At 37.3% G+C, this 26,092-nt stretch overlaps 2 protein-coding genes across 3 annotated transcripts; both read left to right on the plus strand.

Annotated features, from left to right (window-relative positions):
- The first annotated feature begins 912 nt into the window (after positions 1 to 912).
- adck2 (aarF domain containing kinase 2) lies at positions 913 to 9,688 on the plus strand. The gene is made up of 8 exons (XM_084396935.1): positions 913 to 2,182; positions 2,776 to 2,922; positions 4,165 to 4,293; positions 4,367 to 4,462; positions 5,334 to 5,579; positions 6,520 to 6,648; positions 7,490 to 7,543; positions 8,722 to 9,688. The coding sequence occupies exons 1-8, from the start codon at positions 1,328 to 1,330 to the stop codon at positions 8,860 to 8,862; spliced, it is 1,797 nt and encodes a 598-aa protein (XP_084253061.1). The 5' UTR covers positions 913 to 1,327; the 3' UTR covers positions 8,863 to 9,688.
- A 151-nt stretch (positions 9,689 to 9,839) lies between these two features.
- bbs4 (Bardet-Biedl syndrome 4) lies at positions 9,840 to 25,645 on the plus strand. 2 transcript variants are annotated; one of them, XR_014626054.1, is made up of 17 exons: positions 9,851 to 9,912; positions 10,690 to 10,741; positions 11,514 to 11,593; positions 11,680 to 11,743; positions 14,856 to 14,967; positions 15,118 to 15,190; positions 16,376 to 16,429; positions 16,639 to 16,766; positions 19,853 to 19,907; positions 20,185 to 20,253; positions 20,734 to 20,886; positions 20,970 to 21,141; positions 22,465 to 22,534; positions 22,631 to 22,775; positions 23,851 to 24,061; positions 24,696 to 25,108; positions 25,502 to 25,645. XR_014626054.1 is itself a non-coding variant. In XM_084397711.1 (16 exons), the coding sequence occupies exons 1-16, from the start codon at positions 9,889 to 9,891 to the stop codon at positions 24,824 to 24,826; spliced, it is 1,593 nt and encodes a 530-aa protein (XP_084253837.1). In that variant the 5' UTR covers positions 9,840 to 9,888; the 3' UTR covers positions 24,827 to 25,645. The 2 variants fall into 2 exon arrangements, 1 of the variants encoding a protein (XP_084253837.1); XM_084397711.1 differs by having other exon boundaries at positions 9,840 to 9,912; positions 24,696 to 25,645.
- Positions 25,646 to 26,092: the final 447 nt, after the last annotated feature.

Here is a 26,092-nt window from a genome sequence, read left to right on the forward strand (position 1 = left end):
AAATTGATTGAAATGGACGAAAGACTGAGAGAGTAAATCATTGACTGACTGACGGATGTTCGACTGAATGGGAATCTCTCTAGTTGACTTGAATAATTTTGTGAAACATTATACTATGACATGAATAGGAAATATGCATAGACAAACAAACAAATACCGGTAACTTCACATTTAATCATTTTAAAAGGGGTTTCACTTACTATTTCTTGTTGGATGCTGTTATATCGTGAGTGTTTACATCGAATGTATGTCCGGCCACATTTGGATTTCCTGTACGTGGTTTAATTAATTAATTAATTAATTTATTTATTTATTTATTAATGTTGTAAAGTTGTTAATTTACTTTATTATGATATATTAATTATAATATATATATTTATTTATTATAATAAATCATTTTTTTAAAGACGACTAATTAAGATATTGACATATAAGACTAAGAAATAAAGTGTAATTTATTAATCTTGAAAATGTCACATTTATAGTACAGGAGAGGTAATACATAATTAATATAAACAACAACCACTATAATAATAACAACAAACGTTTAAAATAAATATATGAATATAATATATATATATATATATATATATATATATATATATATATATATAGGACAATAACAAACAAAACTTCAATAAAATAATATATTTTATATTAAAAATAAAAACATTTAGTCACTATGTTTTGTTTATTTCTTTACTGTATTTCTTTATTCGTACTTTACATTTTACGTAACAATGACTACTTACATTTCTTACTATCTTGTGTTTATTATTGTTGAGCTGATGATTTACTGAGTTTTAAAAAATAACTTGTACTTTATTAATCAATAGACCAACAAATCTTTTCCATTTCCACTGAAGCGCGGAACTAATATTGAGAAGAGTCACACGGAGGGATTTATCAGCCGGACCCGAGAAGAGGAGCAACATTTCATAACCAATATTTGAATGAATTCATCTGAATTCGTGTTGAAATGTGGAGGTACAATGTTTACTTTCTAAACAGCACTACATTAGAGCTCTGTCAGCGAAAAAATACAGGAGAAAAACAATAGGCATGCATTTGATCACGTGTTATATGTATTTGCAGCTTTTGAATCTTTCTGTTCATGATATAATAACTTAATCGTACATGTAAAGGTTTTTCATTGCTGTGCATGTAGGTTTTTGCACTACATAATTCCCCATTTGTAAAAGTGAATGTTTGTTAGTCATTGCATGATCAAAATCTGAAAATAACTGCAATAAATTGCATTTGAACTACATGAATGCCTAAACAATAATAATAATAGATATTATAATAGATAGCAACTGTATCAATAATGTCTGCATTCTGCACAAAGCGCCTGTTCCAGAACTTCAGCTGCATTGTTCACAGGGTATCGGTTCGAATCCCGTCCCGTAGAGTCTTTCTTCTTAAAGGTACTCGTCTTTTATCTCAAACCCCCAAAGTGGGACTGTTCTGTTGGACTGCATGTGGCGTCACTTACGCCTCCGGCCAGGAATCGGTCCATCAGAACCGAACCACAGAGAGGAAGTCAATCGCCCGAGTGCAAATCCACAGGTTAGTGTTCGTCTTGCGTCTGGGACTCCGTGCCTTGGTGCTTTATCTGAAGTTCAGCCCCCTTCTGCTTCTGTATCCCCTGACTTTACTATCACACCGTTGGGCGTCCCGCTGGTTGGACGCGCTACTTTGGGTCACTGAGACATCTGGACCTACCTTTATCAAACTGGGCCAGTGGGCCAGCACCAGACGGGACCTCTTCTCGCAGGACTTCTGCGACCGCTTCTCAAGGCTTCATGTGCGAGTAAAGCCCCATCCCTGGATTCACACCAAGCTGTGTCTGAGGAGGGCGTTTGGGGAAGGATGGAGGCAGATGTTTGTGTTTGAGAGTAAGGAGCCTGTGGGGTCGGGATGCGTGGCACAGGTGTACCGGGCCAAAGCCAAAGTGGCGAGCGTTGAAGATCCGGCGTTCCAGCATCTGGTGGAGGAGTTGGGGAAGAAGAATCTCCTGGAAGCCTGGGAGATCCCTGGACTGGGAGGAGCTTTGAGTGACCTCTGGGAGATGAGTAAAGATGAGGAAGAGACGGTGGACGTAAAGAACAGGGGTTCTGGAGAGAGACCCGGTCCAGGCGAACACCCCGAGGAGGAGCGTCTGATACCCGTGGCCATTAAGGTAAGGAATAAAGATCATATTTATTTTCTTATGTTTCAAACCCGTCACCTCCAATCATCTGGATTCATTGGAATATTTTTATGTTCCGGACAATTCCCAGTGAAATCTTCTGATCTTTATTTTTGCATACCATATTTTCACACAGAAATACATCAGATTATTAAGGTAAAATGGGTTTTTTAAATGACATTTAATGTTTATATATATATATATATATATTATTTGGTATTAAATTACTAATTTATACCATTCAATTTCTTAAAAAACTAAACAATATTTATTCAATCTTAACTTAAAATAAAAATCTCTTTTCAGTAAATAAAAAGGACTAGTCAAATGATGATGTAGGATGCGATTTAGTTTTTTTGGCCCTAACTAGGTATGGTAGATGACCATGTTCCAGTGGTTAGCTGGTTTGGAGTGGTAGACCAGCAAAAAACACCTATAATAGGGTGCTGGAATAAAATATATTCATTTATTGTTTATATGTATCTATGGGTTTATTGTCTTTTTATTGGTTCGTGTTTTTTGTCCTTTTTTTCTGTTTTTATTGAGATTTTTAATATGATCATTATTGTGTTTTCTTCTCTCAGGTTCTTCATCCAGGAATCAGACGGCAGGTGCAGATCGATCTGATCCTAATGAAAGCTGGAAGTTTATTCCTCAACTGTTTGCCCGGCATCAAGTGGCTCAGCCTGCCTGAGATTGTAGAGGAATTTGAGAAGCTCATGACCAAACAGGTACTGATGCTTTTATGAAGAACGTTCCTTCATGGCATTTAACCTAATCTAAAACCATAAAAGAATTTTCGTTGCTTGATATAAAATAAATGTTAAAGTCAGCGTGAACCGGAAGTTGCGACCGGCTTTACTTCAGTATTGTGACGTATTTTCAGAGTGAAATGTAATATTGATTAAGAAAAATAGAGGGCGTGGCTTGTTTTTCCCCTCTGGGAATTGATTGGATCTAGAAAAAGTAGGCGTTCCATTCCAACTGATGACATCAGAGGCGAAGTACATTTTCAGATTTTGATTAAAGATTACGAAGACCAATTGTTTTTGGTGGATTAACTTGCACAGATTAATTGTTTTCCACAAGACTAGTAATGTGCACTAACAAAGTAAATAGGGTTGATTTTGATTTAATGCCGACTTTAACTGAAAAAATATTTTTATTTATTTCAGCTGGTTGCCAAAGCAACATTTTTAATTTCCATTTAACTTTAACTTGTACTAAAATAACTAAAAGTGAAATAAAATAAATAATTTTTTTATTTAAAAATAATAATAAAAAATGAAAAACAAGAATAGTATTAAACCGTGAACTAAAATCAATATGAAATAGAAAATTAATAAAAAAAAAAAAACTAATTCAAAATACTAATAAAAAATATAGTCAGTGTTGTGGATAGTAATGCGTTACAATATTGCGTTACTCCCTAAAAAAGTAACTAATTGTGTTAATTTCTTATTCATATTGGTTGAATTGGATTAATTACTGATTAATCATTAATTAATAAAGTGAGATTAAATGCATAAAGTATACTTGTGTAATTGAATATATTTAATTATTGCAGGTTATGTAATATTCTGAGTTTGCATTTCTCAGTTTTTATTCATTTTGAGGAATACTGAATCTGTTTTTGTGCAAGTGAGATGAGTAAATGCATGTTCACGTTAGTCTAGAGCTACATTAACCATTATATATTTACACAGCGCACACAATCGCACTTACTCCTGATTTCTCTCAACATGGGGACAGGAGAAGCGTCAGACATTAAATGAGAAAACAAAGTTACTTGCGTTACTTATTTGAAAAAGTTTGTTTTAACTTTAAAAGGAATGTGTTACTTTACTAGTTACTTGAAAAAGTAATCAGATTACATACCCGCAACATTATAATAGTGTCTCAGTGATACTAAAATAACTAAAACATTCACGGCGACCAAGTGTTTTTGTGCTTTAACATCCTTTTTGGTGCAGATCGATCTTCGGTTTGAGGCCCAGAACATGGAAAAGTTCCAAAGAAATTTCAAAGATCTGGAATACGTGAAGTTCCCGACACCCCTCAGACCGTTCGTCACAAGGACTGTGCTGGTAGAAACGTTTGAGGTAAAAATGGCTTCGTTTTAAATATTGCGTGACCTATTTTATTTCACTAACGCTGTATTTTGTGCTCCTGCAGGAGAGTGAACCCATCTCAAAGTACATGGGCTCTGACGTCCCAGCTGGAATCAAGCAGAGAATTGCCAGGATGGGTGTCGATCTTCTCTTGAAAATGGTTAGTTAAACAATCACCAGATTAGTTTAGTGTGTTATTAAGGCCCGTTCACACCAAGAGAGATAACTATATTAGCGTCCACACCATTTCATTTTGTCATTTTGACCCGAAACTCATTTTTTTACAAATTTTAATAATTGAGTGTTCATCAGAGGGATCCAAGACCCCAGGACTTTTGTCGCACTTGAACCACGAATACACACACAAAAAATTGAATGGATGCGAGGAGTTTTGTGGTTGAAATTTAAAAAAGTAACAAATCCTTCACTCGCGGGTCAATTTGACCCCCTTAGGAATGAAGGAAAGCTTCATTACACATAGAAAAGCCTAAAAATGCTCAAAATTCAAACTAAAAATGCTAAAACCTTACCAGAAATTATTTTAAAATGTCTACATGTGTATCTGAATGCATACTGAAGAGAAACTGACTTTAGGACCCAGCGGAAACAGCTCGTTTGCTCCATATAGAGCTATAAGGACATCTAGTGGCAAGAGTCATGAAATATCATGTTATATTATTATTTTTCCACAAGAGGTCGGCAAAGACACTCAATGTAAGATGTTTAGAGCTGAATTAAAAGGGTTTATGCATGAAATTGTGAGTTATTTTGAATTTAAGTTTAAAAGAATGTGAGGAATGTGCGTAAATTACTAGTTATTTATTATTTATTAATCAAATCTACTAATTTAAAGGTAAATAAAATGAAAATAAAAAAGCTGCATTAAAAAATAGAAAGAATAGTATAATAAGTATAATTTTAGGGCTTCGGGTCATTCTTAGAACGAATTTTAGAGTTGTATCTTTGTCGTTATCGTCATTGGAACGGGCCTTTACACTGGAGTCTGTCTAACTTGTGTTCGTCTCTGGCAGGTGTTTGTGGATAATTTCGTCCACGGGGACCTCCATCCTGGGAACATCCTGGTGCAGGGTGTGCGAGGAGAGGGACCCCAGGACAGGGCCACCCTGACGGACCTGTGGGACACGGTGGTGGTGAGCATGAGGCCGGCTCCTCCGGGCCTGCAGCTGGTGCTACTGGACGCGGGCATCGTGGCGCAGCTCAGCGAAGCGGATCAGCGCAACTTCAGAGACGTGTTCACCGCTGTCGTTCTCAAGCAGGTGAAGGACATGTGCTTCTTACATCGACAGCACTCAGTGTGAAATGTACTAAGCCATCCTGAAATGTTGAAGATGTGTTTGTTAAAGTTGGCATCAATGTTATTTTAGTATTATTTACACTACCGTTCAAAAGTTTGGGGTCGGTACTGTAATATCGGGAAATATTATTACAATTTCACAAGTGGACGATGCTAAATACAGGTGTAAACAGGGTCTAAAACATGTTGAGCTTGTCCACTTTCGACACTTCCAGAGGATTCGACCGGATTGCTTTCGTAGTGTAAACGCTCATGTGGTCGAATGTGTTCAAACAGCCACAGAAGACCGTCTTCTCTCCGTCTACTGATCTAATGAGTGACATTATGGGAAGAGCTCGAGACAGACGGGATTTAAACTTTATCGGCTGAAGACCCAAGTTTGGTTTGAAGATGAAAAATGTACCAAGCACAATGTTCTCTCTCCATTCCTGATTTCTAACACACACTCACAGCGTTCGGCTGGTCTTGTGTCTGTCAGAGCAGAAACTAAAGCTGATTCTCTCAGTGTGTTTTCCGTCGTCTCCGGACGCGTTCATATGTAAAATGCACAAGCTTTTTTTGACCATTAGATTGTATAAAAAAAATGAAAAAGCACATACTCGAAAAAATCAGGACAAAAGTGGTTGAAAGTGGACAAAAGAGACGGATTAAAACACCAGGTGTGAACGGGAATGTGTCTCCCTCGTCTACTTGTGATCCGATCGACTCAAACACATCTCAATACCAGGCCTTTAGTGTATAATGCCCAGGTTTTCTCTGTAACCATTTACAAAGTCAGCAAGTGTGTGATGATGCCTATTGTTTTCAAATCTGTTCAGATTTGAAAAGTCATGTTGTGTATTCCAGCCTTTAGTTTTAGTTGATAAAGACTAAATGTTGACCTCATGACCTTGTGTTGCCAGGGCGAGCGAGTTGCAGAGTTAATCCTTCATCACGCCCGCGCCAACGAGTGCCAGGATGTGACACGTTTCAAGAAGGAAATGGCTGAACTAGTGGATCATGCGCTCAGTGACACGCTCTCCCTGGGAAAGGTTCGGAGTTACACACACCTCCATCACTTCCATAATTCATTATAGATCTATGTTGGCAAAAGTTTGATTATGATTCATGTTTTTAAAAGAAGTCTCTTCTGTTCACTAAAGCTGCTTTTATTTGATCAAAAAATACAGTAAAAACTGAAATATTTTTACAATTTAAAATAACAGTTTTCTATGTGAATATCTGTTAAAATGTAATTTATTCCTGTGATCAAAGCTGAATTTTCAGCATCATTACTCCAGTCTTCAGTGTCACATGATCCTTCACAAATCAGTATAATATGATGATTTGATGCTCAAGAAACATTTCTGATCATTATCAGTTTTGAAAACTGTCCATGACAACCATGACAAACTATCATTCAAAACTTTGGGATAATAAATTTTCCTTAAAGAAGTTAATACTTTTATTCAGTAATGATGCATTAAATTGATCAAAAGTGACACTAAAGACATTTATAATGTTACAAAAGATTCTATTCCAAATAAATGCTGTTCTTTTTTTGACTAGTAGTGTTTTTATCTATTTATTCTGATGATATTTGGCTGTTTAACAGAAGCGGTTTTTCGAAATAGTGTCCAAAAATCAAGCACTTTTTTGTCTTGAATTATTTTTGTGTGTAAATCTTGTGTAAGCATGTTCATGTACATCTAATTTGCTGGCATTACATTTTATTCATAAGCAGCATTATATCCCTCTAGACATGCGTATCGGCATTAAAACTCATTTCGACCGACCACTATATATAATCTCTGCTGAGAGATTACAGTATTGCTGGGATTGAAATGTTGCTTTACATGCCTTGTGTTTCACACAGTATGTGTTGTTTTCTAGATTCAGGTGTCTGAGCTGCTGTCGCGAGTCTTTGGTTTACTGATCCATCACAAGGTGAGAGCTGCCGCTTTTACATGGTGTTAAATTACTCCGAACTTAAACTGGTTGCATCATTTGTTATTAGCAGAAGTTAGTAGATCTGTAAAAATCATACTTAAGCCCCTTTCACACAGCGCATTGAACCCGGGAAATTGCCGGCAAATTGCCGGAACGCCTTCTGTGTGAACGCAAACACGACCCGGGTTTAACGCCGGGATCGATGCCGGGTTGGGGACCTAGTAACATTGCCGTGTTCAGTCCCGGGACGCGCGCTGTGTGAACAAAAGCCGTAATAATGCCGTGTCATAGTGATGACGCTGAAGCCGGGATCGTTCGCCAGCTGTGAAATGGTACGAAATGCGCAATTTTATGATCGAATCAGAGAAATAAATGCACAAGCGTGGTTTCTCGAGAGAGAAATCGCAGCTCATAAGCAAACTGAAGACGCTGCTGAGACATTACAAGTCACATCGATGTCACGTGTCTTTCCGGGACATACACGGGTTGTGTGTGAACGCGCTCTCTGATTCCGGAAAATCACTGGCAGTGTGAATGAACCAAAATCAAATGAACCCGGGTCAAATCCCGGGTCACTTTATCCGTGTATTTTCCGGAATCTCTGTGTGAAAGGGGCTTTAGTCGTTTAATGTAACATCTACAGTGTATTCTAAAAAAGTAACTAACTACTAGCTACTAATTACATCTTAAACAATGTAATTAGATTACTGTACTAATTACTCAATCTAAAAATTATTGCATTACAACTGTCTAAATCTGCTATCAAAAAAAACAATTCTTCATGCCTTAAAATGTCTTGACTGTAACTCGACACCCTTGCCTCATTTAGTATATGCGGTTCTATGAATATGCAAATGAGCCCCGCCTCCACTCACTCACTCAGCTCAGAGATCCACTCATTGACGATCACATGTTGATCTGATTGGTTACAAGGTAGTTTGTGACGTCAGAAACACCAGCGATTTCAAAGCGTGTTTTTGAGACTGTCTTTGGTTCACTGCAGTTTTAAGGAGAAAACACTCAGCAATGCTGTCGACTTATGAATTTACACATGGTTTGTCTTAAAGCATATTAAAAAACACCACACAGACATATAAACAACATTAAAAGCTGGATTTTCATCACAGGAGGACTTTAAGTATTAAGTGACATGTGTTTTGCTGTGCTCATGGCAGGTGAAGTTGGAGAGTAATTTTGCATCTATGGTGTTTGCCATCATGGTCCTGGAGGGTTTGGGCAGATCGCTGGACCCCAACCTGGACATCCTGGAGATCGCTAAACCCCTCCTGCTGAAAAACTTCACCTCGCTCCTCTGATACTCGTCCATCACACTGACAACATTTACCTCACTGTTCAATCATTACTCAAACAAAGAGTGTCAATCAGGGAATTTAACCTCACTGAGAGAGGAAACCGAACATCTGGGATCAATTTACAAGAGTTCGGTCCATGGACAGGGTTATATGGAAAAGTTCAAGCTGTTCCTGGATCAATATTATAGACTGTGATGCTGAGACTGGATTGTACTAATAGGGCCAAATTCAATCTTCATATGTGAACTAAATCCTACAGTCCAGAAGTTTACAGACTTTAAGATTCAATGTCAGATTACAAGGTAAAACAAAAATATATAAATATCCATCTGTTGGGCTGCTTTCACTTTAAGCATGTTTAAGTGCTTTTAGACCCAAACCCTGAAAAGTTATATATATTGTCAAGCAGAAGAAGCCTGTTGTCTGTATTAGATTATAGAGTTAGTGCTTACAATCTATGCAAATGTATAAAGGAACCAGATTTTATCCATACACCATGTCCTTTTGTTTGTTTGTGTCCAGATAACATAACATTGGTTAAATATATCAAATAATATGCCCATTAAATGTGTCTTTAACAATCCAATTTGTAAAATATTAAGTGGTCAATCAAACGTTCTTTACTGGATCGTGCTAAATGTGACATTTTAGGTCCCTGATGATGATGAGTAAATCAATTGTGTTAGTCAGATGGTCTCTAATCTTTCCCTTTTAACGTCCACATGACTGTATTTTGTTATTTACCCTCTGAGAAATGGATGAAAATAACTCCTTTGTGTATTTTGCACACTTTTTCCGAATTAAACTAATAATCTATACTTTGACTTAGACTTTTCGTTTCAATTTGTCTTTTTTATGATGTATGCTCAACGTATACGTGCAAACCCGCACCAGTGATTATATATATCTATAGTTTGTACCAGGTTTGTACGCTGAAGTAAATGTTTATTATATATGTCATATCACGTGGTCGCGGTGTTGCCATAGAGAAACGAAGCGTCCGCCGGAAGTGTTGAGGAAAGGAGCGTGATGGCGGACGATGCGATGAAAACGGTGAGAAATGATGGATATTTTCATCAAATTACAAAATCTCTTGCATTTAATACCTTTTATATGAACAGTGGTCTTCTTTATGGTGGTTTATGGTAGTCTGTAACCGCTATTCGTTATTTACCTTCTCGTCAGATTAATTATATCTCCATAGAGAAAACAATCTGAAAAATCGACATTTTAAATAACAAACCTAGCCTGTATTTTATTCATATTTCGTTGAATATGGAAAAGCAAAGCCTGTCAAAACAGACTTGCCTTAAAATCAAAATAACCTTATATTTTAAATAAAGAAAATAAAGTCTGTTTTGGGACCATTAAGATTTATTGAATTGTTTGTCTTGACAAACTGTCATTACTGTAATGCAAGGAAATTGACGTAATTGTTAATAATTTATACATTTGTTACGCTGTCTCTTCATTTTCTAAAAAGAATATTACGCCAGAACTTGATTATTCTCATTGCTTCTCTTGACAGAAAATTAAATATCAAATGCATAATATTTGTCAGCAGTCAAAGTGCACAACAATAAGACAAAATAAAATGTACACAAATTAATTCCAGCACACATGATTTGATTGATTGTGTTGACATATTGGCAACACTTTACTTTACAGTATCCTTGTTACACATGTAGTGACTATAGTACTCTAAGAATAATTACTTGCACCTAACCCTATAGTAAGTACACTTAGTTTATATTACTACTTAAATGTATAATTGCACTGTAAAGCTAAAAATAAAGTGTAACTGACATATTTCTTCTTTTCTGCGAGTAGGATGTGCAGCTGCCTGCGGCCACAGACCTCAAGAAACCTCGTCCAAAGAAAGGTAAGAAGCTCTATATACATTTATAATATAAGTCATTTTTAAAATACAGTTTTAAATGATAAAGTAATGCGAAACAAAACGAAAGCATTTTCAGGGTTCTCCACTTTTGGACGCCACTGAATCCATTCATCCTGTGGGTGGCGCTGTTTGCCTTTATTTTCAGTGAAGAGGATTATGGCTCAGAGGGAAAAGTCTGTCCAGGAATAGAACGGATTGAGATCAGATTTTGCCAGGGGGGCTTGTAGAGCGAGAGGAGAAAGATGCAGACGCTGCGTGTCACAGCGGACGGGCTCCTTTTGTTCGGGGGCCCGCTGGATTTGGGATGAGTCTTGTGTGGCCCCCCGTTGCGAGAAGAGGCCGCTGCGTCTCACAGCAAGCCTCTCTGCCCTCTTTTCTGCAGATTTTCAATGCCGCCTTTGATATTTGCATTTTCAAGATTAGTCCCGTTAATGTCCTACACAAGATGAAACGGCTTTTTATGTGGAAACAGGCTTCTCTCTTTAATCTTTGGCCCAAAAAAAGAACACTGTTAAAGTCACACTTTAAAATGTCTTTGCATTAGATAGGAAATATCAAGGAAAGGTTGCGCAAACACACTTTACAAGCAAAACATTTGTCAGACAGACGAATTCAAACACGCTGAGACTTCAAACGTGATGAAGAAAAGTGAACATTGAGATCCTGCAGAATTGGCAATGGCTTTTTTTAAGTGCCTAGGCTCTTTTGTGTTGTTACGAGCTATAATATAGATTGATTTTTCTTCTGTCCGCAGCTCCTGAGCTTCCGATTCTGGAGAGGAGAAACTGGCTTATACATCTGCATTACATCCGCAAAGATTATGAGACCTGCAAGGTAAAAGCTGAACATCCTACAGAACCAGAGGCAGTGTAGGATTACTCTTAATAAAGTGAGTTGATTTGTGTTCCTTCTGATTTCAGGCCATTATTAAAGAACAGCTGCATGAAACTCAAGGCATGTGTGAATATGCTGTGTATGTACAAGGTCAGTGAAAAATACACAGTAAACCGACTCTAACGATCAGTTAGTGATACAGATTATTAACTCACATTTATTTATTTATTTGAACTGAATTAGGGTCAGGGTCAGGGCTTGTGAAATATTGAATAAATGTTTGATTATTTTGACTTGCAGATCATGTCTCAAATGTTCAAAATGGTCTAGTACCGTAAAATTAGCACACAACTGTACATTAAATACCCATATAACCTGCTATATTTGCCAGAATGTGCCCTAAAAATCCAGAGAACATTGCACAAAAAAATGTATCCCACAATGCAGTGTTTTCACCTTTCATTCTCAGTGTGATGAATGAACCAGAAGCAATATTATTGACTTATTATTTGTTTTAACTGCAAAATGTACGAAAAATGGACACATAAAATGAGTCGCTGTTTGGATTTAAACAGGCAAATGCTTAAGAGTGTATAATTGGATCATCATTGCAGTGATTATTATGTTTCTAGCATGTTACATGTTTGGCATCAGTTTTTCTAAAGTAGTCTTTAAATGTTGTGATGTTTTTGGTCCAGATCTTGTGTTGTTGTCAGTGCAAGAGTCCAGCGCTCTGTAAAGTGTCCTCCAGCACATCCCAGAGACTTTCAGTGAATGTAAGATCTGGACTCAGAGGAGACGATCCATGTGTGAAAACGATTCTTCATGCTCACAATCTCACAATCTGAGCCTGAGGAATCTGGACATTGTCATCCTGGAATATGTTCATGATGTGTCTTCATACATGGTTGTTTAAGTAATGAAAAGCTACACACTCCATCAATTAGAGTTAGAAAAACTGTTGCCAAACATATAACATGCTAGAAACATAATAATCACTGAAATGTAATGAGGTCATTTGACATTGTTTCCATAGGCGTCGATTTCGCGTACCCACCAGATTTCGTCATGAGTCATTTTGTACCCACCACTTTTAACTTCCGTCCATATTAATTTGACTTTTGGTTCGATTTTTTTGACCGTTTTCAGTGGTTACGAGGAACAATATGAGAGAGAAATTTGGTAATCATTGTCTGACCCAACAAAAAAACATTATAATATTCATTTTATTTTATTTTTCGTGTTCGCATTTATGAGGAAAAACAGTGTCAGTTCTCGGTTACGGACGTGAGCGCTCTGAAAGCGGCACTAAAAGACTGCTTTAAAACTTTCACAGAGACCTCAAACAGAACAGCTCCCTTTCTTTAAATTGAATTTCGTTTTGTATTAATTATATCTTAATTTTAATCAATGTTTCATGAACCAATTGCCTGGATTTAATAAATAAGAAGTAAATATAGCAGACAATAGATAATCACGACATGGAGGCGCCGGCGAGTGAACTGGAGTTTGTCTCATGAACCGAAACTCAGCGTATAATGCACATTCACATCCACAGCGTATTTAGACACATTTAGACGCATTCATAATCATTACTTTTACCGGTTCTTTGTGGCAAGCTTTATGCGTGCGGTCGTGCGCTTGAGTGCGGCTATATTACGTAAACGCTCATTATCCTGTAGGCTATATAAGTAATTCAATTAATATAAAGGGGCGATTTGTCCACGAATGACTTAAATGAACAACTAGCCTACTAGTCGACTAGAAAAAAAACTTTTAGTCGGAAGCAGCCCTTATTGCACATATTTTCGAACCAGGCAACAGGACATCTGGGTTGAGCGAGCGACCCTGCGGAAAGAGCGAGCGGAGCGGAATATTCAGAAATGCGCTCTCCACCCACGAGCTCTGATCGGAACAAACCCGAACCTCACTGTCTGCTGAACTTGTGCAGAAACATCAAAATATAACCAGCTTTTTAAAATGGTTTTTAAAACTAAACACTATTTTAGCACAAATTATGAGCTTATTGGTGATTTTTTTATTTTTATTTATATATACAGTGCTATGCATAAGTTTAGACACCCATACTAAAGTTGACTAAAAAGAGGAATAAAAAATCATCTTTTGGAAACTGAACTTAATGCCTTAATTTAAAAAATTAGGAAAAATCCAACCTTTAAGGACACCAATTTTCTTTGTGAATGAATAATGCATCGTAAATAAATAAATGTTTTTCCTTAAAATACAGGGTGCATAAGTTTGGACACCCCTATGTTAAATTCCCATAGAGGCAGGCAGATTTGTATTTTTAATGGCCAGTTACTTCATGGATCCAGGATACTATGCATCCTGATAAAGTTCCCTTGGCCTTTGGAATTAAAATAGCCCCACATCATCACATAGCCTTCACCATACCTAGAGATTGGCATGGTTTTATTTTAGTTAGCCTAATAGCTGGTTTGATTTGCATTGAGAGATGATCTTATGGAAAGTACCCCATGCCAATCTCTAGGTATGGTGAAGGCTATGTGATGATGTGGGGCTATTTTAATTCCAAAGGCCAAGGGAACTTTATCAGGATGCATAGTATCCTAAACAAAAAATAAAAAAAAATACTTAAAAATAAAAATCTGCCTGCCTCTATGGGAATTTAACATAGGGGTGTCCAAACTTATGCACCCTGTATTTTAAGGAAGAACATTTATTTTTTTACGATACATTATTCATTCACAAAGAAAATTGGTGTCCTTAAAGGTTGGATTTTTCCTATTTTTTTAAATTAAGGCATTAAGTTCAATTTCCAAAAGATGATTTTTTATTCCTCTTTTTAGTCAACTTTAGCATGGGTGTCTAAACTTATGCATAGCACTGTATATATAATTATTGACAAAATTAGAATATAGTAAAAGTTTTTTGTTTTTTTTTGGAAAGTTTTGGGTGGGCCTGTTGAAAAGTGGGGCCGTGCCTGAGCTACAGGACATCGTCTTACAAAACATAACCTGCGCGAAAGAGAGAAAAAAAATGAATGCGTCATTGTACCCAGCACTTCTGAAAATGCACTTCCGAATGCGTCTCTGTCCCTTGCACATTTCAAACCAAACTGACGCCCATGATTGTTTCACATACTAGCGTTAAACTTGAGTATGCAGCAGCGCACAGTATACTGTGCAGTAAGCAAACCTAGGCGATGTGTCCCAGTTTGTGCTGGTGAATAAGTGTTGTGTGTGTGTGTGTGTGTGTGTGTGTGTGTGTGTGTGTGCAGCTCTGATCATGCGGTTAGAAGGGAACATCCAGCAGTCTCTGGAGTTGTTTCAGAGTTGTGCAATCCTCAACCCCAAAAGCTCAGACAACCTCAAGCAAGTGGCGCGATCACTGTAAGCACCATCTCAAACACACGAGTGCTGTTTAAAATCTGCTTTATATGCTGTGTGTGTTCACCTGGTTTTGGATCAGTGTCAGCTGAAGAGAAGTTGATGCAGAAATATGTTAGCTTGTTTCGTGAACTGTGTTTACTTTGTGTTTAGTTTCCTATTAGGGAAGCACAAAGCTGCCATTGAGGTTTATAATGAAGCAGCACGTCTCAATCAGAAAGACTGGGTAAGTACACAACTGTGTAATGAGTAATCCACTTAAAAAAATCTAATACCTCATCATTTACTCTGCCTCCAGACTCATATGCTGTTATGTTTTGTCCATAAAACACACAAGAATTTTCTTCACACAACTCTTTTCCATACAGTGACAATATTTATTTATTTAAATGGTCAAGTTAGAGTCAGGGTTTATACTGTATATTTTATTTATTTATTTATTTCAATGCTAAGGTAGGGGTCAGAGTTTATACTGTATATTTGTGTGTATTTTATGTATCTTTGTATTTAAATTGTTTATTTAGGGTCAAGGTTTATATTGTATTTATTCATTTAAATGTGTTAATTTAGTGGTTAGGGTTTATATTTTATTTATTTTAAATTGTTAATTTAGGAGTTTTTTTATATTTAATATTTTTGTGAATTTTAGTTAGTTGGATATTTTTATTTTAAATCTTTGTTATATTTATTTCATTTATTGTAAAATCCTCTTGAAGCTTAAAGGGATAGTTCACTTTGAAATTAATTTTTGATATGTTTTAGCTTACCTCAAGGGCATCCAAGATGTAGGTGTCTTTGTTTCCGCAGTAGTTTCAATTTTGATATTTTTAGGTCAAACCGTTCTTGTCTGTCAGTCATATAATGCAGGTCTGTGGTCACTGTCTCAAAACACAAGCACAGAGTCCAAATTAAAACAATTCCCCATCGTCCAAATGAAACAATTCCCCATCATAAGTACACATTGATGGCCTAAGACACGAAACGAGCGGTTTGTGTGAGAAAACGAACAGTATTTATATCGTTGTTATCTCTTGAAAACAGTACACGTCCAAATGATCTGACGGCGCGGGCGAGTATAGATGTATACATAGATGTCGCCTTGGCTACGGTTTCGTTCCAATGAACTGCAGTAGCGAAGGCGACATCTAGTGTATACATCTATACCCGCATAGATATATACACTAGATGTCGCTTTGCTACGGTTTCGTTCCAATGAACTGCAGTACAAGCCCCCAGTTACCATTCGCTTTAATTATCCGGAAAAAAAAGAGTATATTCTTTAAATATCTTTTTTTTTTTTTTTTTTTTTTTTGCTTTGTGTGGAGAAAAAAATAGTGTGAACTGTAAATCACCTGTAATTTAATGAGATGCATGTGAAATATTGAATTAATGTGCTTATTTTTACCTGCAGGAGATCAGCCATAATCTGGGCATTTGCTACATCTACACCAAAGACTTTAGAAGTGTAAGATTCAGATCGTTCAGTCTCATCTTTGTGAATATTTACCATATTATTGTAGTAGTACATGCGTTAATTAACACTCTTCCTGTACTTTTATTGCTTGTATGGCAGATTCCAGATTCAGCAGTGATGAAACGGCCTTTATTTGAGTGAATTTGAGTGGCATGTCCTCGGCTGATGTTGTGTTGAACATGTTCTCTCTGTGTCTGCAGGCAGAAGAGCAGTTAAACTTGGCATTACAGCTGAATAAACACGATCTGACCTTCATGATGCTGGGAAAAATCCACTTACTGCAGGGGGACACGGAGAAAGCCATCGACGTCTACAAGAGCGCTGTGGAGTACGTCTCAATGCACATCCTCACTTTTAAGGGCTCATCTTTAAAACTGTTGTAGTAGCATTTTATCCAGACCATCATAGTTTAAATTCACAGAGAGCATCCGGTAAAGTTTGGTGAACACGTATTCATAATCGCTCAACATCACGCGTGAACATCATGCTTTCACGTGGAGGTCATGAGGCTTTGAAGTCGTGAACGTTCGGGTTTTGATGCTGCGTAACTTGAGCACTGGCATGTTTTGTCACCAGTCACATTTGACTTGAAGAGTCAAACACACTTCATTTTGTGGTGACTTACCCAGAATGCACCTCGACATATTTTTCGGTCATGTTTTGCACAGCGCGAGTAAAGATGTACGAGACAGAGTTTTGTTGCCAGAGAGGAACTTCAGACGCCTAGAGATGCTCTCAGCGTGTCGCTCTGCCACGGCGCAGATAAGACGCCCAAGGCAGCAAAGCATGCTGGGATCCGTGAAGCGCTCATAGCTGTAATTAATCACATTTACTGTCTCACTGTGACCGCTCTAACATCTCCCTTTTCTTTTTCTCTACCTCCTCGTTTTCATCTTTCTCTTTGTCTTCTCAAGAAAACCCTGAGGACTTGCTGGAGTCTGTCTTTTCTCCTTAAAGGGACAGTTCACCAAAGTACTGTCATTATTTACTCACCCTCATGTTGGCCAAACCCGCATGACTTTCTTTCTTCAGTGGAAAACAAAAGTAGGCTAAATCTTCCCGCTGCTCTTTCCATGCTACGAAAAGCATGTCAAGCTTCGAAGAAGATGCAAAAGCATCATAAATGTATAAGAACAGTAGACCGAATGACTTGTGCAGTGATATGAGAGCTTTGCGTCAAAAATGCACAAAATTTGCACATAAAAAATGTCCATATATATATATATATATATATATATATATATATATATATACACTCACCTAAAGGATTATTAGGAACACCATACTAATACTGTGTTTGACCCCCTTTCGCCTTCAGAACTGGACCACACCCCTAAATGCATTGAAGCTACTGCCATGTGATTGGTTGATTAGATAATTGCATTAATGAGAAATTGAACAGGTGTTCCTAATAATCCTTTAGGTGAGTGTGTATATATATATATATATATATATATATATATATATATATATATATATATATATATATATATATATATGGACATTTGACAATATATTTAAATAATAAATATTATTTTATCTTTATTAATGTAATATTTAATGTGTAATTTAATATAATTTTTTTATATTAATTGTTTTTCTAAAAATTTACATTGTGTAAATAGTTTACAATTTAAATGTTTTTGACAATATATATTTTAATAATAATTGTAATTATTGTTATTATACAGATATATATATATATATATATATATATATATATATTTACTTTTTACTTTTTTTACATAAATATATAAAATACGTTTAGATACTGTGTTTTACAGTAAAAATATTTTTACTGTATAAAGAATACTTATTATTTGCATTATGAGAATAATGAATATCTGGTAAAAAAAAAAAATAATAATAATAATGCTGAATTGTAATCAAAATAATGTTGAAATGCAAAAGCTTTTAAAAAATAGCCTTCATTATCTTAAAGTATAATATAATTTCTTATTTCTTTCTTTTGATTGGGGGCGTCAGTGATGGCCAGCGACACTAGTCCTCATGTTTTATGATAATTTATGTTCTTTATGTTCTATTTACATTGATTGTGTATTTTCTCCTTTAGAGAAAGTCTTTGTAGTTTGAAACAACCTGAGGGTGAATAAATAATGACAGAGTTTTTATTTTTGGGTCAGCTACTCCTGCAAAGACACTTTTTTTTTTAATGTTCAACAAATGAAAGTGCAAAAGGAATCACTAATCTGCTTTTCTCAGCGGGAATCCAACGATTTGATGACTCTTGATTACTGTTGTTGACTTTCCTCTCTTCCCGGAGAGCAGAAATGGAGATGACTCTGAAGATTCTCCTCCTCTTGTCCACACACACCCTGGCTGTGAGTCTGGCTCGGATATCAGAGAACCGCGGGGAGCTTTAAGCGTGTGTGTGTGTGTGTGTGTGTGTGAGATCTCCTCATTATCGCAGCCCTCCCACTGAGCTGATGAATTAGTAACGTGCAACAGTGGGACGCTCCGTAATGAGAGGAGCTTTCAGAGATCCCACATTTCCACCCGCTTCACCTCACTATAGCAGGAAGATGTGCCTCACAGCCAGCATGAATTAATAACAGCTCGCTGCTGGCATGAGCCGCTCGTACACACACGTGATGGAGGAGACCGAGACCCGAGAAAAGCCGGCTTTCATCATCCTCAAGCGTGTCACTCACCACAGTGTGATGGAGTCGAGCAGGACCTGTTTCTGGATCAATATGCTTTAGTCCTGGAACAGCAACTAAGAAGCACACAGCTTTAAATCAGATTATAGTGACTCGAATCTGATTGGCCGACTGAAGTGTGATACTTTGCCAAGTCAGATTAAGTTGAGGAATAGGAATAGTTCATCCAATAATCACAATTCTGTCATAATTTACAATGCACGATTTTTCATATCTTTATGACATATTTTCTTCCATGAAACACAAAAGGAGACGTTTAGCTCAATGTTGACGCTGCTCTTTTCCATACAATGAGAGTTAATGATGTCGTAACTGAAACATATTGAATTATAAGGCGTTATTTGTTGAGTAATTGATGACAAACTGATGATCGAAATTTTCATATTAATCCGTGTTATCATATTAAACTGGTTTGTGAGTCGATAAAAAGCTGGTAATTAATGAAATCATAAAAATTAATGTGTTTAAGTCATTTCAACTTAAATTACATTAAACTGACTTAAAAAATGAGTTGAATCTTGTATAACTTATATTTGATGAGTTAAAGCAATGTAAAAACGTATGTTGTCATGCATTATTGATCATAATACTTTTTTACAGTGTAATAATAATAAAAATAATGTCAGAGTGTAAAAGATCTTAATGGTTTTTAAACATGCTTCATTTTCTTTAAACAAAATATAATTTCTACTTTCTTGATTTTGGGTTGAAATATTGACGGTTTTCTCTTCAGGTTTTCTCCTGAGAACACGGAGCTGTTGACCACGCTGGGACTGCTGTACATGCAGGTGAGGGACGAGTCTGTGGCGGTGGACAAATCAGAAGACAGATATGATTAGACACTTTTACTAGCGCTTTTCAAATTCCGAAAAATGTCTTACTTTTCTTAGTGTGTACACATAAAATGTTGGTCTGTTGGACGATAAAATCGCATATATTTATATTAAAAGCTAGACAATTTAAGGTGTACACAGTCAGAAACCCCTAGCATCACCCTGTGTCCGGTTGCATACACACAGTAAATGTGTGTGTTATTCTTGTTTTTGTCCACTTCTCTCTCATTAGCTTGGGAAATACCAGAAAGCCTTTGAGCACCTCGGGAACGCTCTGACATACGACCCCAATAACTTCAAGGTGGGATGCAGTTTCAGTGACACTGAATGTGTGTGTGTGTGTGTGTGTTCCTGTATGTAATTCTCATCACCATTATATATCCCAACATTTATATTTTGTTTGCAATTTGGGTTACACTTTATTTTAAGGTGTCATTGTTACAGTGTAATTATATATTTACGTAAGTACTGAGTAATATTATGTACTTACTATAGGGTTAGGGTAGGATTAGGATTTGGTTGAGGGTTAGTTGCATGTAATTATACATAATTTACTGTTATTACTATGGTAAGTACATGTAACATATGTAACAAGGACACTGTAACCGCAATTTCTTATTACTCCAATGCAGGATAAAAATCATGGAAACACTGGCTCTCATTCACTAAAAATTGCGTACACTATTATATACTAATTATAAATATTGGCTGAAATTAAACGATTTTTTGGAAAAAAAATTGCATTCTCCCAATCTGTTGTTCCTCGTGTGTGTGTGTTCAGGCCATCCTCGCGGCCGGCAGCATGATGCAGACTCATGGAGATTATGACGTGGCCATGAACAAGTATCGTGTAGCGGCCTACGCTGTCCCCGAGAGCCCGCCGCTCTGGAATAACATCGGCATGTGCTTCTTCGGCAAAAAGAAATACGTCGCTGTGAGTGTCACAGACCATCACTAGAACATTTTCTACCTTTCATCCCCTGTTGATTTCATGCCCGTCCTGCTTCTCTCCTCCAGGCCATCAGCTGTCTGAAGAGGGCGAACTATCTGTCTCCGTTTGACTGGAAGATCCTGTATAATCTGGGTTTGGTTCACCTCACCATGCAACAGTACGCATCAGCTTTCCACTTCCTGAGCGCCGCCATTAACCTGCGGCCACGCATGAGCGAGCTCTACATGCTTCTGGCCGGTAAATATATCACAAACTTTGTTTTCAGACACCAACAGTATTTTGAATCACATAGAAAGAAAAACACTGGATGGAAACGGCAAGATGTGCATAAATTAAAAAAATGTGCACCAAAAACGTATATGTGCTGAATTGAGGTGGATAACTTTTTTATCTGATATAAACACGTGCGTAATCTATGATGGAAACGCATTTACTGAATAAATCCCTCGATGAGCAGCAAAAAACGTGTGAATTTGCCTCAACAGTGGATGTGATTGGATAACTGGACTAACCAGCGGACCAATCGCATCGTACAGATAAGAAGCAAACATATGACTGACATTGAACGTGACAAAATAACTGTTCTGGTCATGGATGTGTAGTTTACTTGCAATACAAAGTGCCTCAAAACAAAATGATCTGATGCCACATTCCTCACAAACTTTAGCAAATCTGTGAATCACATTTATGACCCTGGACCACAAAACGTGGTCACATGGGTAATTTTTTTTAAATTGAGATGTATACATCATCTGAAAGCTGAATAAATAAGCTTTCCATTGATGTGTGGTTTGTTAGGATAGGACAATATGAAACTATTTGAAAATCTGGAATCTGAGGGTGCAAAAAAATCTAAACATTGAGAAAATCTCCTTTAAAGTTCTCCATTTATGTTCACGATTGTGCTGCATTCACTCACAAAAATAAATGTTTTATATATTTACGTTAAGAAATTTACAAAATATCGTCATGGAACATGATCTTTACTTAATATCCTAATGATTTTTGGCATAAAAGAAAAATCGATCATTTTGACCCATACAATGTAGTGTTGGCTATTGCCACAAATATACCCGAGCGACATGTGACTGGTTTTGTGATTTGGTCACACTTACCAAATAAATCTTGTGATGCACAACAAAAAATGTATGTGACTTTGCCTCACCAGTGGATGTGATTGGATAACTGGACTAACCGGCGGACCAATCACATCGCAGCACCTTAAATGTTGGTTTGGTGGTTCTGAAACGCCTGAGTCAAAGTCTGTCGTCAGAATGATTTGGTTTAATTCCCTCAGAAGCGTCTCACGTGATTGCGTTCCCAAACACTGAGACACAAGTCATTTATGGAGTACGAGAAAGAGCCACACTGACTTCCATTTTGTATTACAGATATTTTGCACCAGTTTCTCAGGAAGTGATGATTTTGTTAATAATAAATGCTTACTTAATCAAATATATTGTTATTAGTTGTTAAAGTCATGCTCCTTAAAGATCAGTGTAAGTGTGAGAGTCCAGTTGAATGTGATTTGATGATTATTTGTGCTCTGACCTCCATCAGTTGCCCTGACCAATCTGGATGACGCGGATAACGCCCGCAGGTCGTACGAGCAGGCGGTTCAGCTCGATGAGTATGTTCTCAAACCCTGATCTGTGCTGGGTAATCTGCAGTGTACATGAGCTAATGCAGGACTAGAGTTTAAGTGAGTGATTTTTTTGCCTGACAGGTCAAACCCGCTGGTGAACCTGAACTTTGCGGTGTTCCAGTATAATCAGGGCGATAAGAAGGCCGCCCTGCTGCAGTACCAGGAGATGGAGAGGAAAGTCAACGCTCAGCTTGAGAATAACAGCAACACAGAGTTTGACCCTGAGGTGCTGACGCCTAAGTCTAATTCTGGACGAGAACTGCTCACTGAGACAAGAAGACGACATACGACTGACACTGAATGTGACTAAACTGGTCATGGATATGTGGTTTACTAGCAATAAAAAGTGCCTCAAAACAAAACGCTCAGGCATCTTTTAAAGATTTGATGCCACAATCCTCACAAAATTTATCAAATCTGTGAATCATATTAAGCCTCAGTCCAGGCCGCACCTATAGAAGAAAAAAAAAATAGATTTAATATAATTTTTAATCATTATTATAATTTTCTTTCTTGACAATTCAACATTTCTTTGTCCCAAATTGCCCTTACCATAATGTGTCTCATCATGAATTTTTATTACTCTAATACAGTGACAAAAATCATAGAGACATTTTTTTTTTACATTTTATTATAAATATTAGTTCTAAAAACTTTTTTTATTTCGTTTTATTCAGCTTTTTTCCATCTTCATCAATGTTGCTGTTTGAGCATGAAAACGTCCCTCCAGCGGGAGTTCTTCTCTATATCAGTGTCAGTGTTTCTGAACTCATTGTAGTCTTGAGTTTCTTCCGGGAACGAACACGTCACAATATTCCTCATTATAATAATTCATACGCAGAATAAAGGGGCGGGGCCTGGTTGAGTTAGTTAGTAGTGTGTTAAACTGGAGGTTATGGAAAGGGGCGGGACATTTCCCAAACACACTCGAAGCACTCGACCAATCACAACACACTGCTCCAGCCGACCAATCAGAGCACAGTGTGCTTTTCAGAAGGAGGGGCTTCATAGAGACAGGAACTAAACAGAGCGTTACTGACAGACTGGGAAGAGAGGAGCCGCAACAATGGAGAATATGAGGAAGATAATCAACATTCAAGCAGGAAAACCTGTTCTAGTAGAGCCAGAAACAACATCAAGACTTTGTAAAGGGCATAATACGGCCTCTTTTAATGTAAAATAATTTTAAAAACTTTATTTATTTTTGCATTCTCCCAATCTGTTCCTCATTATATCAATCTGGTAATTAGTGAAAATGATGTTTCTCTCACACATGCTCACGTCGTGTCTTTCTCACACAGATGGTTGAAATGGCTCAGAAAATAGGCACTGCTCTACAGGCGGGAGAGAACCTGTACTGGAGCAAACCAGGCAAAGACGGCAAGACCAGCCACCGGTCCTCCTCCTCCAGCAAACCCAGCAGCTCCCAGCAGCCCCTGGGCACCAACCAGGCCCTGGGTCAGGCCATGTCTTCAGCCGCAGGCTACAGCAAGAGCATGCAGATCACCACAGGTGCAGATCCCCCGTGTTACCTCTGTACAGATAAAACCTTGTCAAAAAAATTCCGGTTCACATGGATAAAAAAAAAATTGTTTTATGAACTTTTAAGGCCAGACAAGTCATTTGTTGAGGTCAATTTGTAAAGAAACACTACATGCCTGCACACATATATATTCAAACACACATACCTATAGACTAAACACGTAATACGCATGTGCACGCCGTCTGCGTTTCACAGATTCACGTTTTGAAGATGATAGCGTTTTTCAGAAATGTTCACAACTTGCTCCTTGGAACCTGTTTCAAAGTTTGCGTTCTCAAGCCGCCAAACACTGTTTTGTGCAAATGAATGGCCAGAACACATTAAAAGTTTTCTGTTTTCTGTGAAAAGCGGCCCCTGAGTTAATAACTAATGATCTTTGCAATGGAAGTGAATCGATCAAACTAACTTTATTCTAGAGCTGCTGTAAAGCCCAAACAATCTCTGTTACTGTAACTTCCTCTTATCACCGTAAAGCTGCTTTGAAACAGTCTATACTGTTAAAAGCGCTATATAAATGAAGGTGACTCAGCTTACACAGACTAACTGATAACGGCTGTGTTTTCATACGCTCGGTTCATCCTGATGCTCCGTCTTTCTCTCCAGCGCCCGAGGCGGATGTGAGCATTGCCCCGTCTCCCCCTACAGTCCCTCCCGGAGACCCCGAGGACGAGGACGAGGACGAGGAGGACAAACTCAAGGAGAGGAAGAGTAAACCGAAAGCAGTGGCTGAATAGAGCTCAAACTAAACCTTTCTCCAAAACTGAAGGGGTTTATTACTTATTGAATGTACAGCATAATATTTAGTTTAATTAAAGTGCGGGTTACAATCACAGATTTTTTTTTTAGATATTTGAATGATTCATTACATTAAATAAAGGTCCGTTCACCTTTAGAAATATAATTGTATAAGAAAGTTTTGTATAAAAAGCAGGTACACTTTACAAGAAGGATCCAGTTTTTTTTTTTACATTAGTGAACTACATTAGTTAACATGAACAATAAAAAATAATTGTAAAGCATTATCAATCTTAAAGGGATACTCCACTTTTTTTGGCTCATTTTACAACTCCCCCAGAGTTGAACAGTTGAGTTTTACCGTTTTCGAATCCATTCAGCCGCTCTCCGGGTCTGGCGGTACCACTTTTAGCATAGCTTAGCATAGATCATTGAATCGGACAGGACCATTAGCATCTCTCTCAAAAAAATGACCAAAGAGTCTTGATATTTTTCTTTATATTTTTTTGGTCATTTTTTTGAGAGAGATGCTAATGGTCTTGTCCGATTCAATGATCTATGCTAAGCTATGCTAAAAGTGGTACCGCCAGACCCGGAGATCGGCTGAATGGATTCGAAAACGGTAAAACTCAACTGTTTAACTCTGGGGGAGTTGTAAAATGAGCCAAAAAAAGTGGAGTATCCCTTTAAAGTTAATTTCAGTGTTTAATAATACATTACTAGAATTAAAAGTTGTATCTGATAATAGTATTTAATGCTGTACAGGTGTTAACTAACGTTAACAAAGATGAATAAATTCTGTAACAAATGTAATGCTCATTGCTAGTTAATTTTTGTGTAATCATGACAACTCGGAATAGTTTTAGCATGTTATTGAAATGGCAGTGTTAATGTATGTGGTCTTGGTGGACTAGATCTGCTACAGCAGAGCAATTATGGACTCGCTACTGCTAACAGATACACAGAAACGCTGCTGTGAGCAGGTAAGATTTGCTGCTGTTGCATAAATAGACATACATATCTAGATCTAGACAGGTGGAGGGGTCTAATAGCACTGCAGGACTAGCTTACAGCAAACACTGAACCAGAATATTTAAATGTTGAGCAAGCGATATCATTGGTTGCAGGATCAGCAGAGGCCAATCAGCTTGTGCCATGCAGTAGTGATGTGATTGCTTACAGACTGCATGTAAAGGACGAACAAACTGCGCCATTTAGAGTTTCATGACTGAACTAGATATTTAATCCATTTACAGGTGAAACTC

The sequence above is a fragment of the Rutilus rutilus genome (assembly GCF_951802725.1).
Source record: "Rutilus rutilus genome assembly, chromosome: 23".
Lineage (NCBI taxonomy): Eukaryota > Metazoa > Chordata > Actinopteri > Cypriniformes > Leuciscidae > Rutilus > Rutilus rutilus.

Bases quoted from the DNA above. Each gene is read 5' to 3' on its own strand.
- adck2 (XM_084396935.1), top strand. From the start codon at position 1,328: ATGTCTGCATTCTGCACAAAGCGCCTGTTCCAGAACTTCAGCTGCATT. The intron at 2,923-4,164 runs GTACTGATGCTT...TTTTTGGTGCAG, and splicing joins AGAAGCTCATGACCAAACAG to ATCGATCTTCGGTTTGAGGC. The intron at 6,649-7,489 runs GTTCGGAGTTAC...GTTGTTTTCTAG, and splicing joins ACACGCTCTCCCTGGGAAAG to ATTCAGGTGTCTGAGCTGCT.
- bbs4 (XM_084397711.1), top strand. From the start codon at position 9,889: ATGGCGGACGATGCGATGAAAACG. The intron at 10,742-11,513 runs GTAAGAAGCTCT...TTCTGTCCGCAG, and splicing joins GAAACCTCGTCCAAAGAAAG to CTCCTGAGCTTCCGATTCTG. The intron at 21,142-22,464 runs GTAAATATATCA...GACCTCCATCAG, and splicing joins GCTCTACATGCTTCTGGCCG to TTGCCCTGACCAATCTGGAT.